General features: G+C 38.2%; 1 protein-coding gene across 1 annotated transcript in view; it reads right to left on the bottom strand.

Annotated features, from left to right (window-relative positions):
- Window positions 1-26,291, bottom strand: part of dpp6a (dipeptidyl-peptidase 6a) — a 304,855-nt gene that overhangs the window by 12,007 nt on the left and 266,557 nt on the right. Inside the window, exons 11-16 of the mRNA XM_038291115.1 lie at window positions 19,594-19,717; window positions 19,466-19,504; window positions 19,089-19,196; window positions 12,536-12,627; window positions 10,710-10,757; window positions 10,514-10,632 (exon numbers count right to left, since the gene is read on the bottom strand). Coding sequence (XP_038147043.1) covers window positions 10,514-10,632; window positions 10,710-10,757; window positions 12,536-12,627; window positions 19,089-19,196; window positions 19,466-19,504; window positions 19,594-19,717 — 530 coding nt within the window. The remainder of the gene's footprint in view (window positions 1-10,513; window positions 10,633-10,709; window positions 10,758-12,535; window positions 12,628-19,088; window positions 19,197-19,465; window positions 19,505-19,593; window positions 19,718-26,291) is intronic.

Raw genomic sequence — 26,291 nt, 5'->3', positions numbered from 1 at the left:
CAATGTATCATATCAGGATTTTCTGTGTGGCACATCTGGAAAAGCATGCAATATGCATTAATAAGAATGTGCAAAAAAAAAAAAGAATAAATAAAAATATCCTCAAGTGATAGTGTCTGTCAGGTTTAAAGTAACTGCTAAGAAAACATTATTTTCATCTTAAGACCATGATTTGATTGAAATGGTGGAATTTAGCTGAAAAAAACATAATAGAGTTTGGTCATCAATTTACCGTATTATCTTAAAACCTTCCAAAATCCTTTTCAGTTTTCTATAAACAAGCATTACCAGACATTGCCTGCATGTAGAAACTGTCTGCTTACAGCATGGTGCCTGTATACCTGCTAATTGTGTGTAGCTGTTAAGTACAGCAATATAACTGTGATCCATTTGTGTTATTTTGTGCAGCAATGTGATAAATTAAAACAAATTGTCTAACTGTGAAACAGTCACACCTATTTTAACAAACACATCTGTAAATAGAGGCGTGCATTTGCATTCAGACTCCCTGAACCAACACTTTGTAGAGCCTATTGCTGCTGCAAGTCTTTGGGCTATGAAACTATCAGCTTTAAACATCTAGATGCTAAAATCTTTGCCTTTTCTCTGAAAGATCAAGCTAGATATGATATACAGGTGCTGGTCATAAAATTAGAATATCATGAAAAAGTAGATTGATTTCAGTAATTCCATTTAAAAAGTGAAACTTGTATATTATATTCATACATTACATACAAACTCATATATTTCAGATGTTTATTTTGTTTAATTTTGATGATTACAAATGACAACAAATGAAAATCTCAAATTCATCATATCAGAAAATTAGAATATTGTGAAAAGGTTCAAAATTGATGGCCCCTGGTGCCACACTCTAATCAGCTAATTAACTCAAACCACCTGCAAAAGCCTTTAAATGGTCTTTCAGTCTAGTTCTATAGGCTACACAATCATGGGGAAGACTGCTGACTTGACAGTTGTCCAAAAGACGAGCATCGACACCTTGCACAAGGAGGGCAAGACACAAAAGGTCATCGCTAAAGAGGCTGGCTGTTCACAGAGCTCAGTGTCCAAGCACATTAATAGAGAGGCGAAGGGAAGGAAAAGATGTGGTCGAAAAAAGTGTACAAGCAAGAGAGATAACCGCACCCTGGAGAGGATTGTGAAACAAAACCCATTCAAAAATGTGGGGGAGATTCACAAAGAGTGGACTGCAGCTGGAGTGAGTGCTTCAAGAACCACCACACACAGACGTATGAAAGACATGGGTTTCTGCTGTCGCATTCCTTGTGTCAAGCCACTCTTGAACCACAGACAGCGTCAGAAGCGTCTTGCCTGGGCTAAAGAGAAACAGGACTGGACTGCTGGTGAGTGGTCCAAAGTCATGTTCTCTGATGAAAGTAAATTTTGCATTTCCTTTGGAAATCAAGGTCCCAGAGTCTGGAGGAAAAGAAGAGAGGCACTTCATCCACGTTGCTTGAAGTCCAGTGTAAAGTTTCCACAGTCAGTGATGGTTTGGGGTGCCATGTCATCTGCTGGTGTTGGTCCATTGTGTTTTCTGAGGTCCAGGGTCAACGCAGCCACATACCAGGAAGTTTTAGAGCACTTCATGCTTCCTGCAGCTGACCAACTTTTTGGAGATGCAGATTTCATTTTCCAACAGGACTTGGCACCTGCACACAGTGCCAAAGCTACCAGTACCTGGTTGAAGGACCATGGTATCCCTGTTCTTAATTGGCCAGCAAACTCTCCTGACCTTAACCCCATAGAAAATCTATGGGGTATTGTGAAGAAGAAGATGCAATACACCAGACCCAACAATTCAGAAGAGCTAAAAGCCACTATTAGAGCAACCTGGGCTATCATAACACCTGAGCAGTGCCACAGACTGATCGACTCCATGCCACGCCGCATTGCTGCAGTAATACAGGCCAAAGGAGGCCCAACTAAATACTGAGTGCTGTACATGCTCATACTTTTCATGTTCATACTTTTCAGTTGGCCAACATTTCTATAAATCCTTTGTTTTTATTGGTCTTCAGTAATATTCTAATTTTCTGATATGATGAATTTGAGATTTTCATTTGTTGTCATTTGTAATCATCAAAATTAAACAAAATAAACATCTGAAATATATGAGTTTGTATGTAATGTATGAATATAATATACAAGTTTCACTTTTTAAATGGAATTACTGAAATCAATCTACTTTTTCATGATATTCTAATTTTATGACCAGCACCTGTATATCATATCTAGCTTGATCTTTCAGAGAAAAGGCAAAGATTTTAGCATCTAGATGTTTAAAGCTGATAGTTTCATAGCCCAAAGACTTGCAGCAGCAATAGGCTCTACAAAGTGTTGGTTCAGGGAGTCTGAATGCAAATGCACGCCTCTATTTACAGATGTGTTTGTTAAAATAGGTGTGACTGTTTCACAGTTAGACAATTTGTTTTAATTTATCACATTGCTGCACAAAATAACACAAATGGATCACAGGTATATTGCTGTACTTAACAGCTACACACAATTAGCAGGTATACAGGCACCATGCTGTAAAATGCTAAATAAAACAAGACAGGAACGGTTTTTCTTCACAAAACTTTTTTTGGAACGTCATTGAACAGCGATGACGACCCGGTGAGTAGCATATTTTAAAAAAAGAACGTTTAAGGTTGTTTTAAGGACATTATCGGACATGCACTATGGAAGCCATTCTGAAGCAGCCAGGGGGGGATTCTGCATGAGCCCAATAGCAGAGACAGGACCAATCGTCAAAATTTTGGTGTCGATCATTCGATTTCATCCTGGACACTACAGAAAATGGGCTAAAAGTGTTAAAAACCGGAATTTTCCTTTAAAAACCCAGTTTTCAACTTCTTTTCGGCAATCTGAAAATTACGGATTTTCACATTTACCTTTTTCTACGCAAATGTAGAGGTTTTTTGGGTGTAAATCATATAGTCTTTTCAATGTCTTTTCAGCCAATTTTTGCTCTGTGTTATGGCTTAGCACCAAAATACCATTATCAAATTATTTTCAGTGGATCAACCACCATGACCTCTCAGGGCTTCTAGCTCGTCTACTCTGCACACCCACAGAACCAAACAATGAGAAGAAGCTTTTATTTCTTACGCTCCAAAAAATCTACCTTGAACTCCAAAAGACTAAAAATGCTGAGAACCTAAATTCCTTTAAATCAAGATTTAAAACCCATTTGTGAGTTGCATTTTATTCTTCTATTTAACTGTTTACTGAAACATTATTAGTTATTGCCTGTAGTCCAGCTTTTATTCACCCACCTTTACTATTTATTTATTTTATGTGTTTTTCATTTCTGTTTTATTTTTGTAATGTACATTAAATTGGCTGGCTTATAGATGTGCAGTACAAATGAACTTTAGGGTCTCATACTAAAGAAGGCACCATTTTCCTTCCACTCTTACTTTGTGAGCATTTTTCACATAAAATCCTGATTAAATACTTTTATTTTTTGTGCTGTATGGTAATAAAATGTAGAAAACATTCACTGTGTATGGATACTTTAGCAGGCCCTTGTAGATAAGAGACACAATAAGAGAAGAATGTATACCAGGAGTTCTGTGTTCCAGACAGAGGAAAAATCTTTTCTTATTTGATTTATTTAATGCAATAGCTGGAGCAGCCTTTCTGTATCTGGGCCACAAAAAGAAACAAAGCTCCGATACTGCAGACCCAGTGGGGGGAGGAGCAGCAAACCAAGTGATCGATGCACTTAGCAGATTGAGAACACAGAAACATTGCGGCTGTATCCGTTGCAAATCATCTTTTTATTTCTTCCTCTCATCCTTCCCCATCTCCTCTACACAATGATGATATCAAAACCTCCCCAAATAAGATCAGAGGCAGGCTGCAAGGTAGCGAAGTGGATTAAAATTGCATGAGGTACAAGCTCACAGACTGCAGAGCAGGTCAGCAGACTGGCTTTGATGTCATTATGGTCATTTTGTGTCTACTTTTAAATTCAGATTCAGAGCTGATTGTCTCAAAAGTGCTGCATGTGTAATTAAATACTGAAGCAACTGTCTTCAAACCTTTTCTCATGACAAAGGTGCTTTGACATCCAAACATTTCTCTGATCGTAAGATCTTTTTTTTTACTCAGTCTTTTGGTGTTTTCATGCCTGACATAGCAGAAGGAGATCAAAGATTTCTAAGTCATCTACTGCTGCTGCTGGATCATCTGGAACGGTTTAAAATTGTTAGGCAGCAACTTATTTATTTTTTTTTTTTACAGTGTCCTGTCTGGCAAGGTGGCAATAAGAATAATTGTCTTGATGCCAAAAGGAGCCCAACAGATTTTACTTTCACAAGTGTAGCGGTATGGCAATTGCCATACTGCTCCACTTGTTTCATGCATATAAATTGCTTTATTATAATTATGCAGGGAGTTTTACAGTTCATATGGACACTGCAATGTAAGTAGAACAGAAAAACAGAAGAAGAAGAAGGAAAAAGAAAAAAAAAAAAGGACAAAAGATGAAAGAAAGAGGAGATAGAAAGGAGACAATGACAAAACATTTTCAGTCTGCTTCATCACCTGCAATGAGATGAAAAAAAAAAAAAAAAAGAACAGCACAACCAAAAGACATGGTATGAGATATACAATAAAGCAAACACTTTGAAACTATCGCTACAGTAATATTATTAAGTCTGACATGTACTCTGTGTTACCTGAAGATATGAATGTGGGGTTTCTGTTTGGAAGTGAATCTCTAAGTACCTGAAGCCTAGCACCTGTAGTTGTTTGTGAGGGTGAACTTGTGCATGTAAAGTTCCCGGCGGAGAGGCCGCCAGGAATGAGCCAGCAGTCCCCCGGGCATCCACCCCCAGCTCCACCAGTGCACCGGTGAGCCCCGACGCCAGCCAGCGGAGGGAGAGCAGGACGGGGGGAATGGGCTCCGCACTTAGCGGAGACTTGAGATGTATTTGGGAGAGGGTGCGGTTGAGACCCCAACCTGGGAAGAAAGAAGAAAAAAAAAAAAAAAAAAAAAAAAAACACACACCATCTCAATCATGCTTTCCCTCCCTAGTGCCCCCACTCGTACCACGGAAGAAAAAAAAAAAAAAAAAAATTGAATAAAATAATAATAAATAAAGAAAATAACAACGCGGACACACATTCACACATAACACTCACATCCAATAATACCAGGACCAAAAACCCGGTGACACCGGTGGTTGGTCCCGGGACTATCGGATGACCCCATAAGTGAACCTAAAATCCGGATGTGAGGGGAGGGGAGCGGCGACACCGCCACACCAAACCATCTCTTTCCTGCTTCAAGCCCGACCCCCACCCCGCACACGGACCGGACCACCCCCAGCAAGAGCCCCCCCCGGGACCGGGGCCCACCCATCCTGCGCCGGCCACCCAACCAGAACCGCCCCCCCGGAAAGAAAGAAAAAAAAAAAAAAAAAAAAACCTTCAACCAGGCACTTCATGCCCCTCCATCCAACCTTCTTTGGGGAGAGCAGAGGTGACAGCCCCGCCACTGGCAGGCCACCTAGGCCCCGCAGCCAGCCCCAGCCAAAACCACGGACCAGGTGGCCCGCTCTTCCTCCAGGCCCCAGACTCCAGGCGGCACCCGGAGAACAGGGGTGTGAGAAGACCCCGATCCTCACTACGCCCGCTCGAATGTGGTGTTGTTGCGTGTTGCTCTCAGATGCAATTAAAACTGGGAGTACCAAGAGGGGGTGTCCGGCACACTCCACCCCCCCTCCAGGAGATAGACGGTGCCAGCACACCCCCCCCTTCGCCATCCCTCAACCCTCAATGTCTAGATGCGAGAGGGGATGGAGGCGGCCAACCGTGGTGAGGCCCATAAAACAAGCCCCCCCCCGGTGGCCCTGACCCCCACCCCCCGAAAATGCCCTACATAGATGTGTGTTGTGAAAATGATGTAGATGGAAGTGTCTAAAATGCAAAATAAAATTGGTGTGGGGGACGTCATCAGAAGGTGTGGCCCTCCAGTAAGTAGTAGTAGGCAGCAACTTTTAAGTTAGAAAACGTGCCACTTTTTTTTTTTTTGACAACTTGTCATATAGCTCTTTAAATCTAGAATTCTTTGCTTCCATCTCTTGAATATTGAAAAAAATGTTAAATATCTTCTCCAGGAGTACTAAGAAACTAGTCTAAGCATTTATACAAGGATGGACTATTGCAACTTGCCACTATCAGGAAGTCCATAAACTACAGTCAAAAGCCTTCAGCTGATCCAAAATGCTGCAGCCAAAGTTGCGATGAAAATTAAAAAGAGAGATCATATTTCTCCTTTATAACTTATTTTCATTGGCTCCCTGGTCAATCCAGAACTGAATTTTAAATTCTCTCTATCACATAAACACATGGACAAGAAAACCCACAATGGTAACAGAAACAACTTGATGTTGCTAAACATTACCAAAGGGACATGTTCAATCCAAGTGTGTCCACTAATTACTATCACAGGTGTTTACAATCTTGAAATCAGTGGGCCTATATACCATATAGGGCAGCAGGTATTCACTGTGCTGTTCGGTGACATGGTGTGTACCACGCTCAACATGGAACAAGGGAAGTGAAGGAAAGAGTAGTCATGGGAAATTAAAAAGAAACATCACAGACAAGCATGTTAAAGATAAAGGCAATAAGACCATCTCCAAGCAGCCTGATGTTCCTCTGACTACAGTTGTACATATTATTCAGAAATTTGAAATCCATGGAACTGTAGCACAACCTCCCCTGGCCACAGGAAAAAACTGTATGAGAAAACAAGAGGCAGATAATAGGAATGATCACAAAAGGGCTCAGAAAATTTTCTGAAGAGATTAAAGGTGAATTTCAAACTCTTGTTCCATCTCTGAAGTGCTTCAGTTCTTGGTCTTGTTTCTCTCTTAGACATAGCCATGAGCTTAGCTTTTTCTGTAATTAGTGTATATCTTGTTTTTGATCCTTTTTGACAAAAAAACAAAACAAAAAAAAACGACTCAGAGGCAAAAATAAATAAAATCTCATACTGAACGAGGTAAGTGCCACTGACTGACAGTCACTGAGATGTCTAATGTTTTCTCCTTTTTTGTAGAGGGTTGATGATGAAGGACTTTAACCATGGTGGGATGAAGCACTGGGTGAGAATCTTATGAAAGATGGGGGTTAAAAACCTAAGCTAGCTGGTCTGCAGTCCCTCAGCACCCTCCCTGTCACACTGCCACTAGCTATTTGAGGGTTCACTGGCTTCAGCATTCACCATACTTCCTGTAACTGTGCAGTGATGGTCTGGCTGTGAAGCAATGGCCGTTCCAGTAAGGACTCTGCTGGTGATTCAGCTTGAAATAGACAAAGAAGTGATTCAACTCCTCTGCCAGAAAAGCCTTCCCAAAGATTTCACTTTTATTGCTGAATCTGAAATTAGTGATGCAATAGAAACTGTGCCACACCTCTGCTAGTACAGTAGTTGGCTGTGGCCTCTCTTATTCCCCCTCTTCAAAGAGGCTTGGGCACAGCTGTGTATGTCCTGGTCTCCAGACCTCAACAGTTTCTCAACCTTCTTGTTTATCCAGGGCTTCTGATTGTGAAATGTGCCTGTCCACTATGATGGTGTTGACATAAATATCAGATGCAACAAAGTGCTGGTGAGGTGAATACCCCGTGATGCCAGAAAAAAATACCAGTTGGTTACTATACAGTCCTGCAGCTTATGAGTAGTGCCCTCAGGAAATTTTATGCCAGAATAAGAACCAGCAACATGTGATCACCTTAAACAGGGCAGCTCATTGGCCTTGTATTAATGCTTGATGTTAAAATAAGCTTTATGCAGTGTCTTAGCTCCCCTTGTGGCAAATCCACATGGTTAAGATCCTCTGCCTTCATGTGCGCTGCTTCTGTTGTGTTTATGACTGAGAGCATTAACTAAGTGTCTAAGAGCTGTAAAGGGATTAGCATCAGGTGGAATGTTTACAGCAGTTATGACAGTTACCAGTAACTTCCTCTTAAGGTCTCATGGGACAGATACGACTGCTTGCATCTAAGGTTCATAAGTTCCAGGTCTGCTGAATAATGCTTGTTTATTTGCACACTAACTGTTCTTCACACTTACTGGAGCTGTGGATCTCATTGCATCTATTCTGCTGTGCATCATACCAGCTTGATAGCTGTGTCTGGAATGGATGAGTAAGGCCAGCATAATGCAACAGTCATGTAGAAGTCTGCCTGATGCCAACGGAAGCTTCAGCTCATCTATATTATTTGTGAAGGGTCTGGCATTTGAGAGAAAAATGCTGGGTAGCAGCAAGTTGTGTGTCCCTCTCTGTAGCTGTACCAAGGTGCCAGCCAAGGATCCCTGATTTTGTTTCGTCTCATTTCGTCACTCTTTCCTTTGATGGTTGTATGTCCTGCGATATATTATGCATGTTTAAAAAGTTCATTATTATGCACTGTTCACTCTGTAAACCTATGTGGGAGAGATTTTGTTGACTGTAGGTGTTCCTTGATATGTTAATAAAAGTAATAAAAAAACATCTTAAAAAATGCCAAGACAAGAGGAGCTCTGAACCGCCCCATCTGTGGACACCACCAACCTTTAACCTTTAAAGTGCCTTGAGATGATGTGATGTGAATTACCTTTAGACAAACAAAACAGCTTCTACTTTCAAGCAGATCAAAACTCTGAGGAAGGATAAAATAAAGTTTTTCATTGTCTTTAAAGGTAAAGTCTAACTTCCTGCTTAACACTCAAAGGTATTAGTGCCACCTCATACAAATAAGCAATAATATTATCTTTATACTTTAAGCAATAATATTATCTTTCTACTTTAAGCAATAATATTATCTTTATACATTTTATTACATTAACAAAATCCAGAGTTCCTACAGCCTTTTGATATAAAAATAAAACTTATATATTCTGAGTTCTCTGTCCCAGATGATCATTGTGATAAATACAAAATATTGAAGGTAAAAGTGGATTTATGAGAAAAAAATGTGTGGTTGAAATTTAGAAACCAGAAAAAAAAGGAAGGAGAAGAAGTGAAGAAAGGATGGGAGCAGGATAGAAGGGAGGTTTGGCAAAAGGGCAGAAACTATAAAGGAAAATAAGGAATGGAAGAGAGAAGGGAAGAAGAACAAGTTAGGAGGGACACTAGTGGAAAAAATACGTAAAGCAGCTGTAGCAGGCAAGGTAGGAATGGAGACCTGACCCAAAAAGGGAACGGACAATACCGGTAGATGAGCGATGGGGCATAAGGGTGCAGAAGAAGAAAGTAAGGAAACAAGGAGGGGAACGCAGGGAGGGCAAAATAAATCATAGGTAGGAGACAAAGAAGGGAGAATAGACAGAAGAAGAAAAAAAACAAAGAGGGAAAGAGGTAAAAGCACAAAAACGGAAAGGTTTTTGAACGAAAGAGGGAAAGGATAAACGAAACAAATAAGTAAGCAAGGCTAAAAATAGAAGAAAAAAGTAGCACATAAAAATAGAAAGGTTCAATCCCAAACAGTCCCCTAAGCAATAACTCAACCCTCCGGTTGCGTTTTCCTGCGGAAGGTCCACCACATTGAAGGCCATTCCAAAACATTTAGTGGGTAGGGTGAGTGGACCTTAAGTTCCATCAGTTTGCTGCATCTTCATCACATTTATGAAAAATCCAAAGTTAGGCATAAAAAAAAAAAAATTAGATAAATTCCTAAATGGAAGGCCCTCCTTAATTAAGTTGTATTTGAGCATAAACTTTTGTTTTAAGAAAGATATATATATTATATATTTGACATATATATTAAGGTATATAGGAGATATTTTAATCTCACCCTGCACCACAGAGCTACAGCCACACACATGGGGTTATCAATGTATAGCCACAGCAATGACTGCTTTCTTTTTCCGTTGGAGAGACGAAGTCGTCCCATTCTCGTTTACACCCCCCACCTTTAATCAAGACGCCTTTCACAGCTGTGAGCGTGACTTTATTGCGAGTGCTTGGGGAGCGGTTTGGGATTAAGTCATAGAAAAGGAAAGGAATCAAAGAAGGGAGGAGGTGGGACAAAATAATGAAGGACACAAAGGAAAAACATAAGATACCCTGTGAGGATGGAAGGATGCCCGAATATAAAACAATGGGAGATACAATAGGATTGTTTTTGTTTTTTTTGTTTTTTTGTGCAGGAACAAGGAAGATGGATAGATTTAATTATCAAAGGCTCTCTTTGATAATGCAGAAGAACCCCAAACAGAAAGAGCTAAAATGGAAAAGATAAGTTAAAATGGTTCAGTTAAAGCTAATCCAAAGGAGAACATCTGCAATACTTTCAAAAGTATTATCTACACAGGCTACCCATCCAGTCTGACTGATTTTTAACTATTTGGAAATAAAGAATGAGCATAAAGTTTTGACCCTAGGATGTAAAAAGCTGGGGTTCTATAGCTGTTTTAAGCAACAGGTCATAGATAAAAAAAAAGCTGAATTTTATTTTATAGACCACTCCAGGTAATAGTGTGTTTTACCTTGGCAGTTGAGCAGGAAGTAACTCATGTTGTGACTGAAGGAGCCGCTGACGTAGCCACAGCTGTCGGCCAAGGCACAGGACAGGCAGCGTCGGTTAAATGATCCAAATGTGTCGGCGCTGAACAAAAATAAGGAAATCAATCCGTTGATGTTCAGCTTTTTAAACACATCTTTTTTCTTAAGAGCAGCCATTACCTGTACAAGTGTCTCCTCTTCGGTCCGTCTTCAGTACTCAGGAAGTATCTGAGTTATTAGAGGAAAAGAACATGAAAACTCAGTAATAGGGAATAGGACATGTTCAGTATGGAAGAAAATAAACTACCTGGAACACAGCTGCTCACTGAAATAGATGCTTCAGGAATGAATAATAGTGAAAATAATAAAATGGGGCACATCTTCCCCCAAAGGGTGAAGCTAGACTTTATTTTCGGAGGAAAGACTTTTCCAAACAAACTTTCCTCTTTGTGCAGAGCCTTGAAGTTATAGTGTTACTTTGAATGTTTATGTGTAGATATGCTTATGAAATCAGAGGCGGATCAATGATTCTTTATTTGAAAAAAAAAAGGATCTACTTATCAAAGTAGGATTAGAGTTCCACCAGAGACACAAAGCTCCGATACGCCCACATTTAGGGTGCTTTGTTCTGTTCAGAATGATGATTGTCGTGGATTGAAGGAGGATTTGCAGTGACATTTTAACTAAGGCAGAAATGTCATGCATTTCCATAGTTATATCAAAAAGACGACTAGACAATGTGCATATTTTGTGTTGTTTAGCTCCTTGAGAATTAGTTTTTGGAGCCAGAAAAGCTGGTTGCTTTTTTAATTTATCGTTTAACTAAATAATTTACACTATGTTGTCTATGCTGATATTTTCAATTTCCTATTGAGGGGAAAATATTCTAGAGGTATTAAATTTGGCAGTCCTAAAAAATGGCTTAACAACTCGCTGCATCAGTACAGTTCAGAAAATAAATCTCTGCTGTTCACTTATGAATGTGATCCAACCTCGATCTGAAAGCAGCTAAAAGTTGCAGGCTTTAGCCAATGCCTTCAGGCATATGTTGCAAAGTGAGATGTAGTAAAACCAATAAACAAAGTCCACTACTTTATAAAGCATAAAGCCCCAAGCAACTTTGTAGACAACTTCATAATTTGTCAGCATTCTATTCATATAACTTACCCCCAGAAACACAATAATATGTTTAATTCTCAATATTTTCCCCAAGCTCTACATCTACTTCCTGTATTTTCATCCTTTAGCCAAGCCAATCTGGACTCTAAACAGGCTAAATGTTCTAGCGTAGATTTCAATTAGAGGTTTTAGCTTTTTCTGCGTGAAAACAAACAAAATCATCCTAAAAATGTTAAAGTTAAAGTCATCAACTAATCCGATTAGAGACGTCTAAACAGAGTGGGACAGAAAGGCATCCATGAGTGGAGACTTAAAGGTATAGTGCAGGATGTTCTTTTTCCGGGTGGATCATCATCCTTCGTGTTCGTCCCCATTTTCACTTACCGGTGATGAATCTGACATAGTGGAAAAATTAGCAAATCTTCTTTTGGAAAGTAAGCTTGTATGAGCGATGCAAACAGCAACTTCTAAACAGAGCGTGGATGAGGAGAAATGGGCTCGTGCACGCTCTCGCACGTGTTTAATAGGCGTTCCCTCTCAGCAGCGGGTACAGGGTTGTGCATGTGCATTTTTTTTAAGTGGAGAAAGCAGGTCTTTTTTAAAAATTTCCAAAAAACCTCCTCTATACCTTTAAGAAAGGCTGTTGGATGAGCTATACCCCTAAAGTTACTTAAGAGCATCACATTTTGCTTTATAGGATAAACAGATCCTAAAAATAAAATCTTGAGGAAACAATGACAGCTTTGCATTATTGATCAAATGTATTGGCTGACTTTACTAACCAAAAAATGTGAAGCTACCAACAAGTAAGATTTTATTTTTATATAAACATTCATGACCAAAAAAAACAACAAAAAAATGACTTGGAGCTGTTTTTGTGAACTTACACCACTTGGCTGTCTTCATTGTAGGCCAGGACCTTGGTGACATCCCAGTCTCCAGATGTAATGGATTGCAGGGTGTCTATACTGGTGTTGGGCTTCAGGAACAGAAGAGAGAAAACAAAAAGCATTTTGTATTTAATTTTTAAATAAATACAAAGCCTAGGAAAAACTATAACCTTTAAACGGTTTGTTTTATGAATTGTATTCACTGATAATAATTAATGACAAACTAATACAATTACAAATGAAGCTGGTGAGATTTAATAGCCTAGACAAAAACACTTATCGAAATCACATTAATGTATGTTTTTTAGTTGCTTTGGTAGAATGTCATAATTATCACAAATATACATACTGCTACGAAACATCAATGTGATCACTATCTGTACAATGTTTTACTTGGTGTATAGAGTTAATCAAATATATGTACTTTCTAATAATAAGATGTACCTGGAAAGCTTTTTTAAATTCATGGGAGACGATATTATCATCTTAGATCATGAAGGATACGAAAAGGCTGAGGAGACACCAAAGCAATGAGATCATGAAATCACAAATGCCTTTCTATGCATTGCAGTTCTATGCTTTTGCTCAGGAACGTTTTATTTTAGTTTTGTTTTTCCCCTCGGTATACACAGGGGGAAAATACAGCAGCAGCCCTTCCTCCAGCTGTAACTAGCCCTGAGTGAGGAAACATTTAGCTCTTTTTCCGATCTACAGAATGGTTTTGGTTTGTTGGTTTAACTGATTATCAACTGATTACCAACTCATCACATTTACTAAACACCCACCACTGTATCTGAGAGCTTGATTACACATGGCTGACACAAATATTTATGAATACCGACACAAAGATTTATGTCTATTTAATGGCATCCAAACCAGAAACCTTCATAATAAGAGGCTAATCCACACATAAAGTGCTATAAAGGCAGTTAAACGTGCTTACATTATCTTCTCTGTTTCTTCTCTATGCTGGGTACATTATATGCTTAGGCTGTTATCTGTCATCTATGTGTGAATGAAAACATAATAAGTGACTATAGTGTTAAATTAGTGCTAGCTACAGTAGTATTAATTACATCTACCTGAATGGTGGTGTTATTAAGTTCTTTTTTTATGTGCTTAGGAATTGAAACATTTCTAATAAATGGGAATTGTTTAAAATATGAACTGATTATAATCTATTAACAAATGCCCATTGCTCTAATAACAGGATGATTTTCTTTTAGATCATGTTCTAAAGTAAGGATGATATGGTAAAGCTGAAATTGGGATTTAAACTAAAATAAAAGGGAATTCATTGTTTTTCTCCACCAGTAGCTCAGAGTGGGTTTAATTTTAATCTTAGCAGAATTAAGCCATATCCTCCTTGTTTGCTGTGTGCACCACATGGTTTGTTCAAATTAAACTTTCATCAATTGAGCTTAAAATCTTCCTGCTATTTAATGGTGGTCAGATTAAAGCAAAAGTAATGGCATACCAGTATTTATGCAAACCCTCCAGAGGATAAATTGGCCTCTAGTTGCTTTTTTTGATAAATATTATCCTCTTCTGGCCTCTGATCTGTAGGTAAGTCTGCTGGTGGAAGATCCTATTATCACGTTCAGATAATGCATTGAATATAGTGAGATGTTCAAAGCTTGAGTTATTAGTCTATAACCTAGCCTTTCTTTTAACTCCTCTGTGTGTTGCATGCTGTGTCCCTTGGTTTTCATGATGGTTTCTGTTCACTAGTGCTCCTTAACAAACCATTGGAGGAAATTTACAGAGAAGCTGCATTTTTGTAAAGGAATTTTTATGAATACAACTGCTTGTGGCAAAAACTAGAAAAATGATGCACTACTTTGCATTTGTTCATCGCATAAGATTCCAATAGATCACATTTAAGTTTTTGGTTATAATATAGAAAAATGTAGAAATCTGCAGTAAATCACTTTTTGTTTGAAAAGTGAGCAATAAAAGGAAACAGGGACTTTATATTTAGACTGATTTCCTCTATTACCCGATTTTTCAAGTGAGATTGCTGAGCATCCTGGGTAGCAATATATCAATGTTCCCTCCTCAGATGCAGCCCCGAGCTTAACCACGAGGCAGACGACCAACGTCTAAAGCAGAGAAACTTCCACACTTTACTTTATTGCTCATTTAGGCGCTGCACAGCTGCTGTTTGTCTATTTCAGCTGAAAGCCTGAAGCACATTCATCTACCTGCTGGCAGCAGTTACTGCACATTGTGCCGGGCTGCAGAGATAAATCTGAGCATCCTTAAAATGTTCTGTGCCTTAATACGTTACTTGTTGAAAAATGTACCTCTGGATGGAGGATCAGGGAAGGAGGACTGGTTTATTACCCAGTTCAAGGTCTGATTTCAGCTTTTTTTTAACATGACTAGAAAAAAAGCTGCAATATCCATCTATTTTCTGCAGCTGCTTTTCCTTGCAGGGTCAAGGGGGCCAGCTACCAACTCCAACAATAATTAGGAGAGAGGAGAGGTAAACTCAGGACAGGGCGACAAAGAGACGCACTGCAGAACCAACCACACAACCATTCCCTTATTCCTATAAAAGGCAATGTAGTTAGACTGATGATTACCCTAACATTGCATATACTTTTGGAATGTGAGAAGAGGCCAGAGCACCTGGAGTAAGCACGCTCTGAGCAGAAAGATCGCAGGCAGGAATTAAATAACTTTCTTGGTATTGGGCCGAAGTGGTAACTAGGGCGGAAAAATTATCTGTATTTGCACTCTATTCTCTACTGTTTTAAAAAGAAAAAGCCCCCTAATTGGTGGTAAGATGCATAGAGTGGGTTTTCCACCATGCAGAAAGGAAGAGAGAGTTGCAGGTGGTATCCAGATCCATGCATGCAAGGGGTAAGCAGTTTTCTATGCAACAGCAAAGTCCCATCTTTGGACTCTGGGAAAAAAAAAAATTAAATAAAATTTGGAGTCTAATATGCATATACTTCCAGAGAAAAATATCAAAATAAAGTTGCCTTGGCAATTTTGGTTAAAAAACAAACAAAAAAAGATTTTTGGCAAAGATGGCTTAACCATAGCTCTAACCATAGAGCCACCCTGCTGCTCAGAAAATGCACTGGTGTGTGCTGAAGTGGGATCTACAAAAATCTAAAAAATAGCCTGAAGTAGATGGTTTTTTTTCTACCTGGTTTAAACTTAGCTTGCTGATAAAATTTGTATCAGCATTTCTTTTGATGGGAAGTGTTTCAGCGCATCATATAAGTAAATAAGTAAGTAAATAAAATGACTCTAAATGTTTGTGTTATCAGTGATGTATGGAGGAGATCTTATCAGAGCTGGAAGATTAATCATTTTATCTATTGATCAAATGTTTTGTTTAAAATGATTAAATTTTTGGAAAATCTGTTTTTTTTTTTCTTACAAATTTCCCTACACAGGCCACCATGGCTCATAGTGATATCACTTAAGTTTTTGAATCGTTTCGATTCTTAGATCTGTCCTTATAAATAATAAACTAGCTCCCTGTGTGAACCCACTAGCTGCAAACATTTAATATGTTTATATTTAAAAACGATTATTTCACAAGCTTGTTTCACTGTGGAATCTCTTTGCCCTTTATCTTACTGTCGCCTTCTAGAGGCCATGAATGAAATCTAAGCTACTTTTTGAAAGTAATATGATGCATTTATTATTTTTATTATGAAACTTAAGTAAGAAAAAAAAAACTGCATTTGCTTGGAAAAATTTAGGGAAAGGATTTCCAAGTCATATCTCCCAGTCCCAGTAATGTTAAACCATTCTATGAAAATAACTCAATGGAGTCTCTTAAAAGACTCACACCACAAGAACAGTGTGCTGGATAATCACACTAAAACAACTGTGATTAATCTATTATTGAAATAATTGTCAAGTAATTCATTAGCCTGAGTAAATAGACTCTAAAGGATTTAGTATCACAGGAACCCACCCAGAAAATTAATAAAACTAAAACAATATAGAAAATCTTTCTTAAGCTCTATCCAGGACCTATGAATTGCTATAGTTTTAGGCTTTCATTCTGTATAATTTATTAATTATTCTTAAATTTTTTCTTTAAAGAAATATTAATTTAGCTCTACACTGTAATGTTGTTAAGTCAACCCGAACAGGCTTCTCTGCTGATGTAGCCTTGCAATAAGTCTTCCGAGGTATACATATTGTGTTTTAGCCAATAAAACATTTACTTAAAAAAACAAAATAAAATAAAAAATTTGCATTCTGATTTATACATCTTAAATACTCAAGCTAAGGTAGAAATATGAAAAATCTGCAAAATGAGACAATTACTGTAATTCCTACCTAATAGATGTCAGAACAGCAGATTATTAAAAATAATCATTAGCTGCAACTAGAGTGCAGAACTTTTTTATTTAAAAACAGTGACTTTATTTTTATAATTATTATTAATTTACCATTCTGTTTTTTTCCTCCTAAGGTATCTATTCCTAACAATATATTTCCAATATTTTTATATTACAACAACCTCTACGCATTTAATATATTTATATTTAAGTATTTAATATTTAAGTGTTCAACATTTCAATCAGCTTCTAACATCTGACAGAGCTCTTTATATCATCTGAAACGAAAAGAGGATGCAGACCTGCCAAAACATGGCAATCCACCTGAGTGAGACAAGGAGAGCATTGATCAGATCTGATAAATCTGTCACCATAGCAACCATCAACGCTCAGAGGCACCTTCATGTTTATCAGTTTGCTTGAGGTGCAATAACAAACTGTGGTTCTCATCCCCTACACAGAAGAAATTTCAGACTAAGGGTGTATTTGGAACAGAAACAACTTTTGGCTCATTTACTGCTGTTTCCTTTTATTTTAACCTTTTTTTTATCATTTAACTTGCAGAAGAAGCAAAAATCAGGATCGTCACTCTGATCATTGTCAAGACCATTACATCTGAGAGAAATGACTTGGATGGGAGAGAGCACACATGAAAGAGGAGAGGAAAATGGAGGCGGAAATTACATTTCCATCAATATCTAACTTGTTGCTGCGCCTTTTCAGAGGGCATCATTCATATAGCTTGTAAAAAGTTACAATAGTGGGTGGATCACTACTATTTGGAATACCAGAATGGGTTGGGAGATGCTGCCCCGAAGGACAGAAAAAACACAAGTAAAAAGGATTTCAGAAGAACTGTGTAAAAATGTAGATCACCTAAAGGACTAACGTTTGCAGATTGCTAACAGCCATGTAAGGGGCGCAGCAGACATCTAGAAGAACGTCGCCATGGTTACATGATGAGACCCGTATTGATTTTTTTGGGCTGCATGTCAAAATCTGCCCTCTCAAAATCACATCCCCACAGGAAAACACATCAGTGGCAGCATCATGCTCTGAGAATGCTTTTCTTCATCAACAAACAGGGGAGTTTGTTGAATGGATATGGATATAAATGGAGCTAAATACAGGAAAAATACTGAAAAAACTAAAAAAAAAAAAAAAAACCTTTCATCATGTGAATCGGATGGATGCTAACGATTCAGCAAAACAAAACAGAGCTACAGTGGCACGGCATTAATTACATTCATGTGTTAGTGTTACCAAGTGTAAATATTAGGGATGCACGACATAATCGGCCCCCTATCGGTATCGGCCTGTATCGGCCTTAAAACTGAATATCGGACATCGGCCACCCCACCGATATTTAACCCGATATTTGATCAGCTTCTGAGTTTCTAAAGTCTAAAAAAAAAAAAAAAAAAAAAAAAATACTACTTCTTCTTCTTCCTCAAAAACTTCTTTTTTACAGACTTAAAAAAATCCAAAAGACGAGGGAAAAAATATTGATACATTTAAATATCACAATATCTTCATATGCTGATATATTGCCATTTAAAAACACCATATCAATCTCTTTTACTAATGAAATATTGCTATATGTCATCGTTATGCTACGAAATCCCCCGAAAAGTCACAAAATTTTGCTATCGATTTTAACTAACCAAATTTTACAAGAATTTGCAAAATATCACGAGAGTTTGTAACAGAACGATGAAATTTCACGAGATTTTGAAGGTAAAATAGATCGATACTGCGTTTTTAAATATCAATTTGATATCAGCATATGAAAATATATTTGAGTATATTATTTTTCAGTGTCAGAAATGGATAACAAAACTTGGCCATTATCGGCTACATGAGTTTTAAAATATCGGCATATCGGATATCGGCCAAAATCCCAATATCGTGCATCCCTAGTAAATATAACTGAACCTATGGTTAACCTAAATATGATTGTTCATGGACACAACGAAGGGTGCTTCTATAGAGCTATGACTCAGCGGCACTGAAAAAAAAAAATAAAAATAAAATTTCTGATTTTATATCTCTAAAAGAATCCTTTAAAATCAAAGTTGTTTGTAAAGTGAAAAAAATAGAAACTGTTAGGCAGTGTTTATACGGCGTCTATGTCAACACTGCCACTTCTGTTTATTGCTAGAATAACATCCTTTATTTAGAATACCTTTGTATTAACATCATAAGGAAGTATATTCCAAGTGTATTTTTCTAACCTGAGAGACGGACATGGAGATGTGGAAGAACTTCCCACGGCCTCCTTGGGGAATGGCGCGAGTGAAGAAGAGCTTGAGGCCGTCTTTAGAAAACAGAGGCTCCTCATTCTGAAGAGAAACAAATGATTTTTCATTTTTGTTACTAAAAAAAACAGCAAAAAAAGACCACCAAAACCACAACAAACACAATGGCCAATTACGATTGATAAAAGACAGAAATAAAAATAACTGATTATGCTTAAATCAGTCTGTAATCGGCCAGAAAATGCAGAAAAAAGCTAATTTAACTCATTGAATCATTATTTTTACAACTTAATTCTTTTTACAGCTCATCAAAACCTCCAAACATCAGTTCAAAATGTGTTCAACACACTCACCTGCCTGTAGAGCCAGCCTTCGCTTTCATCTTCGTGTTTCTGGAAGAACAGATTGCCAGTTTTCAGTCGACACACGGAAAACAGCCTCAGGCACAAAAAGCTCTCATAAGACACACGCTGGACCGTACCTTTGTGCAGACGCCCGTCGTGGCCTCACACAGCGTCAGCATGGAAATGTTCTGGGCTCTGTTCAGCCAGTTAATGGCCAGCTTGGTCGCGGTGGCCCACTTCACCATCGTCACGTAGTATTCACTGAAAAACACAGTCAACAGCTTCAAGCTGTGCTGTTTGAATACGCCATGAGTGGGTAAAAGCACTGAAACCCCCCATTAACCAACTGCAGATGGTAAAACTAAAATAGAATGGCAAATATAATAGAGAAAGATGTATATTAGAGAGGCAGCGACAGATGTGAAGTATGCTTTTCAAACTCTACAGAGACGTTAAATTTAATAAGACTTAGAAGCACATTAACCTAAAAGGAGAACAAAGCAGACATCATCTCATATTCACGATAACAGCAGCAGCACTTCGAGAGCACCTTTATATTGGGCTTTTTCTGTGTGCTTTAACCTTAGGGCTGTTTTTGAACTGCATGTTTAATCCAGCAAATTTCAATTTTTTTTATACTGATGGTCTGCTGTTAAGAGAAACTATGGGAGCAAACTTAACATGTAACAGTTGCAATATTTTCCTCCATATATGAAGATAACTGGATAAACTGGAGAAAACACCTGGCAGCAGGTTTTTAGACACATCTCTGTTATTTTCATTTTTTTTGGAATTAAATATTAATAAAATGAATGATTTTCTCCCACAATTTGAAGAGAGAGTAAAAAAGTTAAGCATAAGCCTAAAAAAATCACAGAGTTCAACTAGATATCTACAGGCAACAAAGTCCTGTAAAGTGAATTAAATTAGCATTTTCTACCAAAATTTCAAGTATGGTTAAAAAAGTGCCAATTTACTGGCAAATCCAACTACAAACACATTCTTTGAAGTGGAAGCTGTTATTCAGCAAAGTCTTTCAAATTGGCAACTACAGTAAGTATCAGAGACTTGTTAAAAGGCACCCTGCTACCACAGGCTACATGGTTCTTAGCCTATTTTGCAATCGTTTCCGGTACGCTTTTTTTCACCCCGACCTGGAACCTGCATTACGGCCCCTGTACTGGACCAGGGGCCAATATGTAACACGAAAAGAGTCATGTTCACTTATAAGCAAATATGTTTGATCGGCCATATATCAGCAGCAGCTGAGTGGCGAGCAATGTAAGGAGTTTGCTGACGTAAATAAAGTTATGTACCAGAATCCAATCTTTATGTTTATATTGACCCGTATTTGACCTTTTCAAAGCAGTTGAAGTGAATCAATTCTACTGAGCTGCTAAAAAAAAACAAAAAAACAACTTTCTCCTGTGCACCAGTTAGATTCACCAGATATTTTCTCACATGATCACATGAGTATTTTGGATAACCGTGTTGATTGAAATGGATGTACATGAACTAATCAGGCTATATTTTCAGTTTGGCCTATCATACAAAGACATTGCTGTATTGCATGCAAGACGTCAACTTTATGTTGTGTCTTAACATCACTTTAAACATATCCAGACGTCCTGCGGTCGGTCTATTTTGGCGCAAAGGATAGACAAACCTTGATTATGTTGTGAAATTCATTCACAACTGCAAACGAATGGTCAACTGAACGGATATAGATGGATGATTACGAAATGTTTGGAAAGTGGATTAAAGGTTAAAAAAAAGAAGAGGTGCACACAAGAAAGTTTTCAGTGGCCCTTTAGGGGCCCTGAACAATTCTACTTTGTTCACCTAAAACAAAACCTGGTTGAAGCCATTTATATATATATATATATATATATATATATATATATATATATATATATATATATATATATATATATATATATATAGCATAGCCAGTAGTTTTCAAAGCATCTGCATTCTAAATGGTCAAACTGCATGTTTCTGACTACCTCCCCCCAGGGCTCTGTCCAGCGGATCTAAGCCCAGGCGCTGGTTAAGCTGAAGGTTTTTAAAAATACTCTGAAATTGTGCAGATGCGCTGACTTACATTATGTATTCTGGTTGTGGAACACAATTACCTCTTTATTGCAATTATACATGAGGAAAGGGCAGATCTTAAGTCTGTGTCCTTCTGTCTGTCATTAAATGAACCTGAGCGCTTTCAGGGAGGTGAACACATGCGCTGCCGCCCCCACCAGCAGACAGATAGCGGTGCAAAAATAACCACGTTAGGGGAGGATTCCCAAATGGCCGGTCTGTCAAGCTGAATCAAGCAAGTCAGTTTTTTTGGGGTGGGTTTTCTATGCATTTAAACGCACCACCGTCCGTCTCTATGTCATCCTAACAGATAGAGATGTGAACATTGCCTCCAACATGGAGAAAAGATGGAAAAATAAAGAAGTGGGCATAATAAGCAAAGAGCAAAAAAAAAAACAAAAACAAAAAAAAAAAACAAGAAAGAAAAGTAGCATGGAATGAAACCAAATGCCCCCTGGACTCCACCCATAATTAATGCTGGTGAGAACCCTACACACAGACTTTTTTGCAGCCGTGGCCACTGATTAATAGCAGTTTGCTGTTTTTCCCTTCCTTCCTTCTTTTTTATGTGTTCATGATACCGTCGGCTACGACGGAGTATTAGGGCCACACATGAAAAGAAAAAATATTTTTGCCATTACGAGATTAAACTCGACATGTCGACTTTAAAGTCGACATGTCGACATTAAACTCAACATTTCGAGAATAAAGTTGAAATGTCATGTTGAGTTTAATCTCGACGTGTCGACAATAAAGTTGAAATTAGTTCAAGAGAGCCAACCGCTCCACAGGTTACATGCACAGAATCCAGAATCAGACATGCCTTGTGTAGATGATTTGGTCAAATTGTACTTTCTGTGATGATTATACAGTTATACAGTTGCAGCACGTCAAAGACTACCTTCACTCTTAAAACGCAGACTGCAGCTGTGGAGCGCGGTTGCTCTTTTCTCCAAACTTTGGAATGTCGAGATTAAAGTCGCCACGATATATCAACTTTATTCTCGAAATGGCGAGATTAAACTCGACATGTCGACTTTAAAGTCGACATGTCGAGTTTAATCTCGTCATGGCAAAAATATTTTTTCTCTTCATGTGTGGCCCTAATACTCCGTCGTAGTCGGCTCCCATCGCTCAAGAGTTTAATAACAATTATTCACTAATCCACTTTATGTATTTTTCTTTTTTTAAAGAAAGCTTAATTGAACTCTTCCAGTGACAGTCAGAGCCGTTATTTCTGTTGCAGTGTTCTACTGTGTGACGGCTATATGCTCCTTCTGCCCATGCAGGTAGCTTTGCTGTCCGGAATCGCTTACACAGAAGTCTGATGGAAGTCACATTTAATTAGCAGGAATGTTGAAACATTGAAAAAATATATATATAAATTACAGAAAGAAAAAACAATTGAGCACCAAGGCCTAATGAAGAGGATAATGAGGCACACAGACCAAACAGAAAACCATTCAAATGTTTATGTAAAAAAAAAAAAAGAAACCTTTGTAAGGACAGTTTAAGTAATGTAATATGCTTATAGTTTCTAGAGGTTTAAGAATATCTTTATACTTGTTATAAATCTGAAACCATACCTGATAAGAGAAAAAAAAATGCACATGTAGGATTCAGAATTGAACTAGATCTTATAATAACCTAATTCAACCAATAAAACACAAACTCAACTGATCAGACACTTTCTCCTAAACCACACAAACTACAATGAAATAACTAATTAAATAGTCCATATAGAAAAAAACTATTAAAATAAAAAATAAATCCTGTTGTGCTAGACATTGAGTTGATTAACCTCAACCATCCCTTTTATACACAAAGCGTTAAACCATGCAGAGATGGTTAACTCTGGCTGTGTAAAAAAAATAATAATAAGAAGAAATGAGAGAGAGATGTCCAGCAGATAACAGGAGGGCTCCCGTTTTTTCTTCTTGAGCTAAAACATCCGTAACGTTAGTTAAATCAGCCACCAAAATAAGATGTTCCTTGAAGTTTAAAATCTGAGCTCTGCAAGCAGTTAATTTATTGTTAAATGAGTAAAACCCAGTTTTAAAGTGGCTGTTTTCTCACATAACAGGCTAGAAGTCACTACTGCTCTTCATAAATTATAAACTTTCTGCTCATGGCAGAAAGGCAAAAACCATGTTTTCAGATATGTTCCTATGTTGGAATTTCTAGAGAGAGAGAGATGTGATAGTCTAAAATGGATTATGGTAACCTAAACTTAATAGAAAACACTAAATAACAAATGTTGCATGGCCCAGGCTGTACAAGTGGGAACATTTATGGACATGGCTAGAAAAAAAAATCTCTGCCAAGTGAAACATTTTCACCTCAGGCGTGTTTTAACACTGAAGCTAGAAATTCATGTGATCGAATCAGTTTTCTTCTAACTTTGTTAGGCAAACTTTTTTAACACGTTTTAAACACGTTCTCGCCAGCTGTGGGGCATGGCACTGGAAATGTAATTCAGAGGCCAACAGCTTGCTGTTATTGATTTAACTGTGAACATCCCAACATGTGACCGCTTGAAAAACAAGCTGGGGACGTCGGTTTTAAAAGGTGAGGCTGTTCTTAGATAACCCCCATGCCTGGACAAAGTAGTATGGAGTAAAATGCAAAATGTACATTGCAGGAAGGTGTCAAAGCAGATAAGGGGCATCAAATCAATGTCTTCTAGATATATTTTCCGATTTATTCAAGGACATGCGTTGGGTAACATCACTAAATAATACCTGGGTTTAGCTTGTTAATAAATATAGCCGTTTTCCACCAACCCAGAAAAAAAAAAAAAGCTTTCCTGAAGCTGCATCACACCACTTTTGAAGGCTGAACAATGTCTGAGAGCTTTTACAGCAAAAAAAAAAGAACAAAACATATATATATATATATATATATATATATATATATATATATATATATATATATATATATATATATATACATATATACAGTGGGGCAAAAAAGTATTTAGTCAGCCACCAATAGTGCAAGTTCTCCCACTTAAAAATATGAGAGAGGCCGGTAATTTTCATCATAGATATACCTCAACTATGAGAGACAAAATGAGAAAAAAAATCCAGAAAATCACATTGTCTGATTTTTAAAGAATTTATTTGCAAAATATGGTGGAAAATAAGTATTTGGTCAATAACAAAAGTTCATCTCAATACTTTGTTATATACCCTTTGTTGGCAATGACAGAGATCAAACGTTTTCTGTAAGTCTTCACAAGGTTTTCACACACTGTTGCTGGTATTTTGGCCCATTCCTCCATGCAGATCTCCTCTAGAGCAGTGATGTTCTGGGGCTGTCGCTGGGCAACACGGACTTTCAACTCCCTCCAAAGATTTTCTATGGGGTTGAGATCTGGAGACTGGCTAGGCCACTCCAGGACCTTGAAATGCTTCTTACAAAGCCACTCCTTCGTTACCCGGGCGGTGTGTTTTGGATCATTGTCATGCTGAAAGATCCAGCCACGTTTCGTCTTCAATGCCCTTGCTGATGGAAGGAGGTTTTCACTAAAAATTTGATGATACATGGCCCTATTCATTCTTTCCTTCACACGGATCAGTCGTCCTGGTTCCTTAGCAGAAAAACAGCCCCAAAGCATGATGTTTCCACCCCCATGCTTCACTGTAGGTATGGTGTTCTTTGGATGCAACTCAGCACTCTCTCTCCTCCAAACACGACAAGTAGATTTTTTACCAAAAAGTTCTATTTTGGTTTCATCTGACCTTATGATATTCTCCCAGTCATCGTCTGGATCATCCAAATGCTCTCTAGCAAACTTGAGACGGGCCTTGACATGTACTGGCTTAAGCTGGGGCACATGTCTGGCACTGCAGGATTTGAGTCCCTGGCGGCGTAGTGTGTTACTGATGGTAGCCTTTGTTACTTTGGTCCCAGCTCTCTGCAGGTCATGGGATTTTTACTCACCGTTCTTGTGATCATTTTGACCCCACGGGGTGAGATCTAGTGTGGAGCCCTTACGAAGCCACTCCTTCGTTACCCGGGCGGTGTGTTTGGGATCATTGTCATGCTGAAAGACCCAGCCACGTTTCATCTTCAATGCCCTTGCTGATGGAAGGAGGTCTTGCGTGGAGCCCCAGATCGAGGAAGATTATCAGTGGTCTTGTATGTTTTCCATTTTCTAATAATTGATCCCACAGTTGATTTCTTCACACCAAGCTGTTTACCTATTGCAGATTCAGACTTCCCAGCCTGGTGCAGGTCTATCATTTTGTTTCGGGTGTCCTTTGACAGCTCTCTAGTTTTGGCCATGGTGGAGTTTAGAGTGTGACTGTTTGAGGTTGTGGACAGGTGTCTTTTATACTGATAACGAGTTCAAACAGGTACCATTAATGAAGGTAACGAGTGGAGGACAGAGGAGCCTCTTACAGAAGAAGTTACAGGTCTGTGAGAGCCAGAAATCTTGCTTGTTTGTAACTGACCAAATACTTATTTTCCACCATATTTTGCAAATAAATTCTTTAAAAATCAGACAATGTGATTTTCTGGATTTTTTTTCTCATTTTGTCTCTCATAGTTGAGATATATCTATGATGAAAATTACCAGCCTCTCTCATCTTTTTAAGTGGGAGAACTTGCACTATTGATGGCTGACTAAATACTTTTTTGCCCCACTGTATATATATATACACTATATTGCCAAAAGTATTTGCTCACCTGCCTTGACTCACATATGAGCTTAAGTGACATCCCGTTCCTAATC

The sequence above is a fragment of the Cyprinodon tularosa genome, unplaced genomic scaffold (genome assembly GCF_016077235.1).
Source record: "Cyprinodon tularosa strain WSP-4 unplaced genomic scaffold, ASM1607723v1 ctg294, whole genome shotgun sequence".
Lineage (NCBI taxonomy): Eukaryota > Metazoa > Chordata > Actinopteri > Cyprinodontiformes > Cyprinodontidae > Cyprinodon > Cyprinodon tularosa.
The sequence above is the reverse complement of the archived record's forward strand: the minus strand, read 5'-3'. Positions and strand labels throughout refer to the sequence as shown.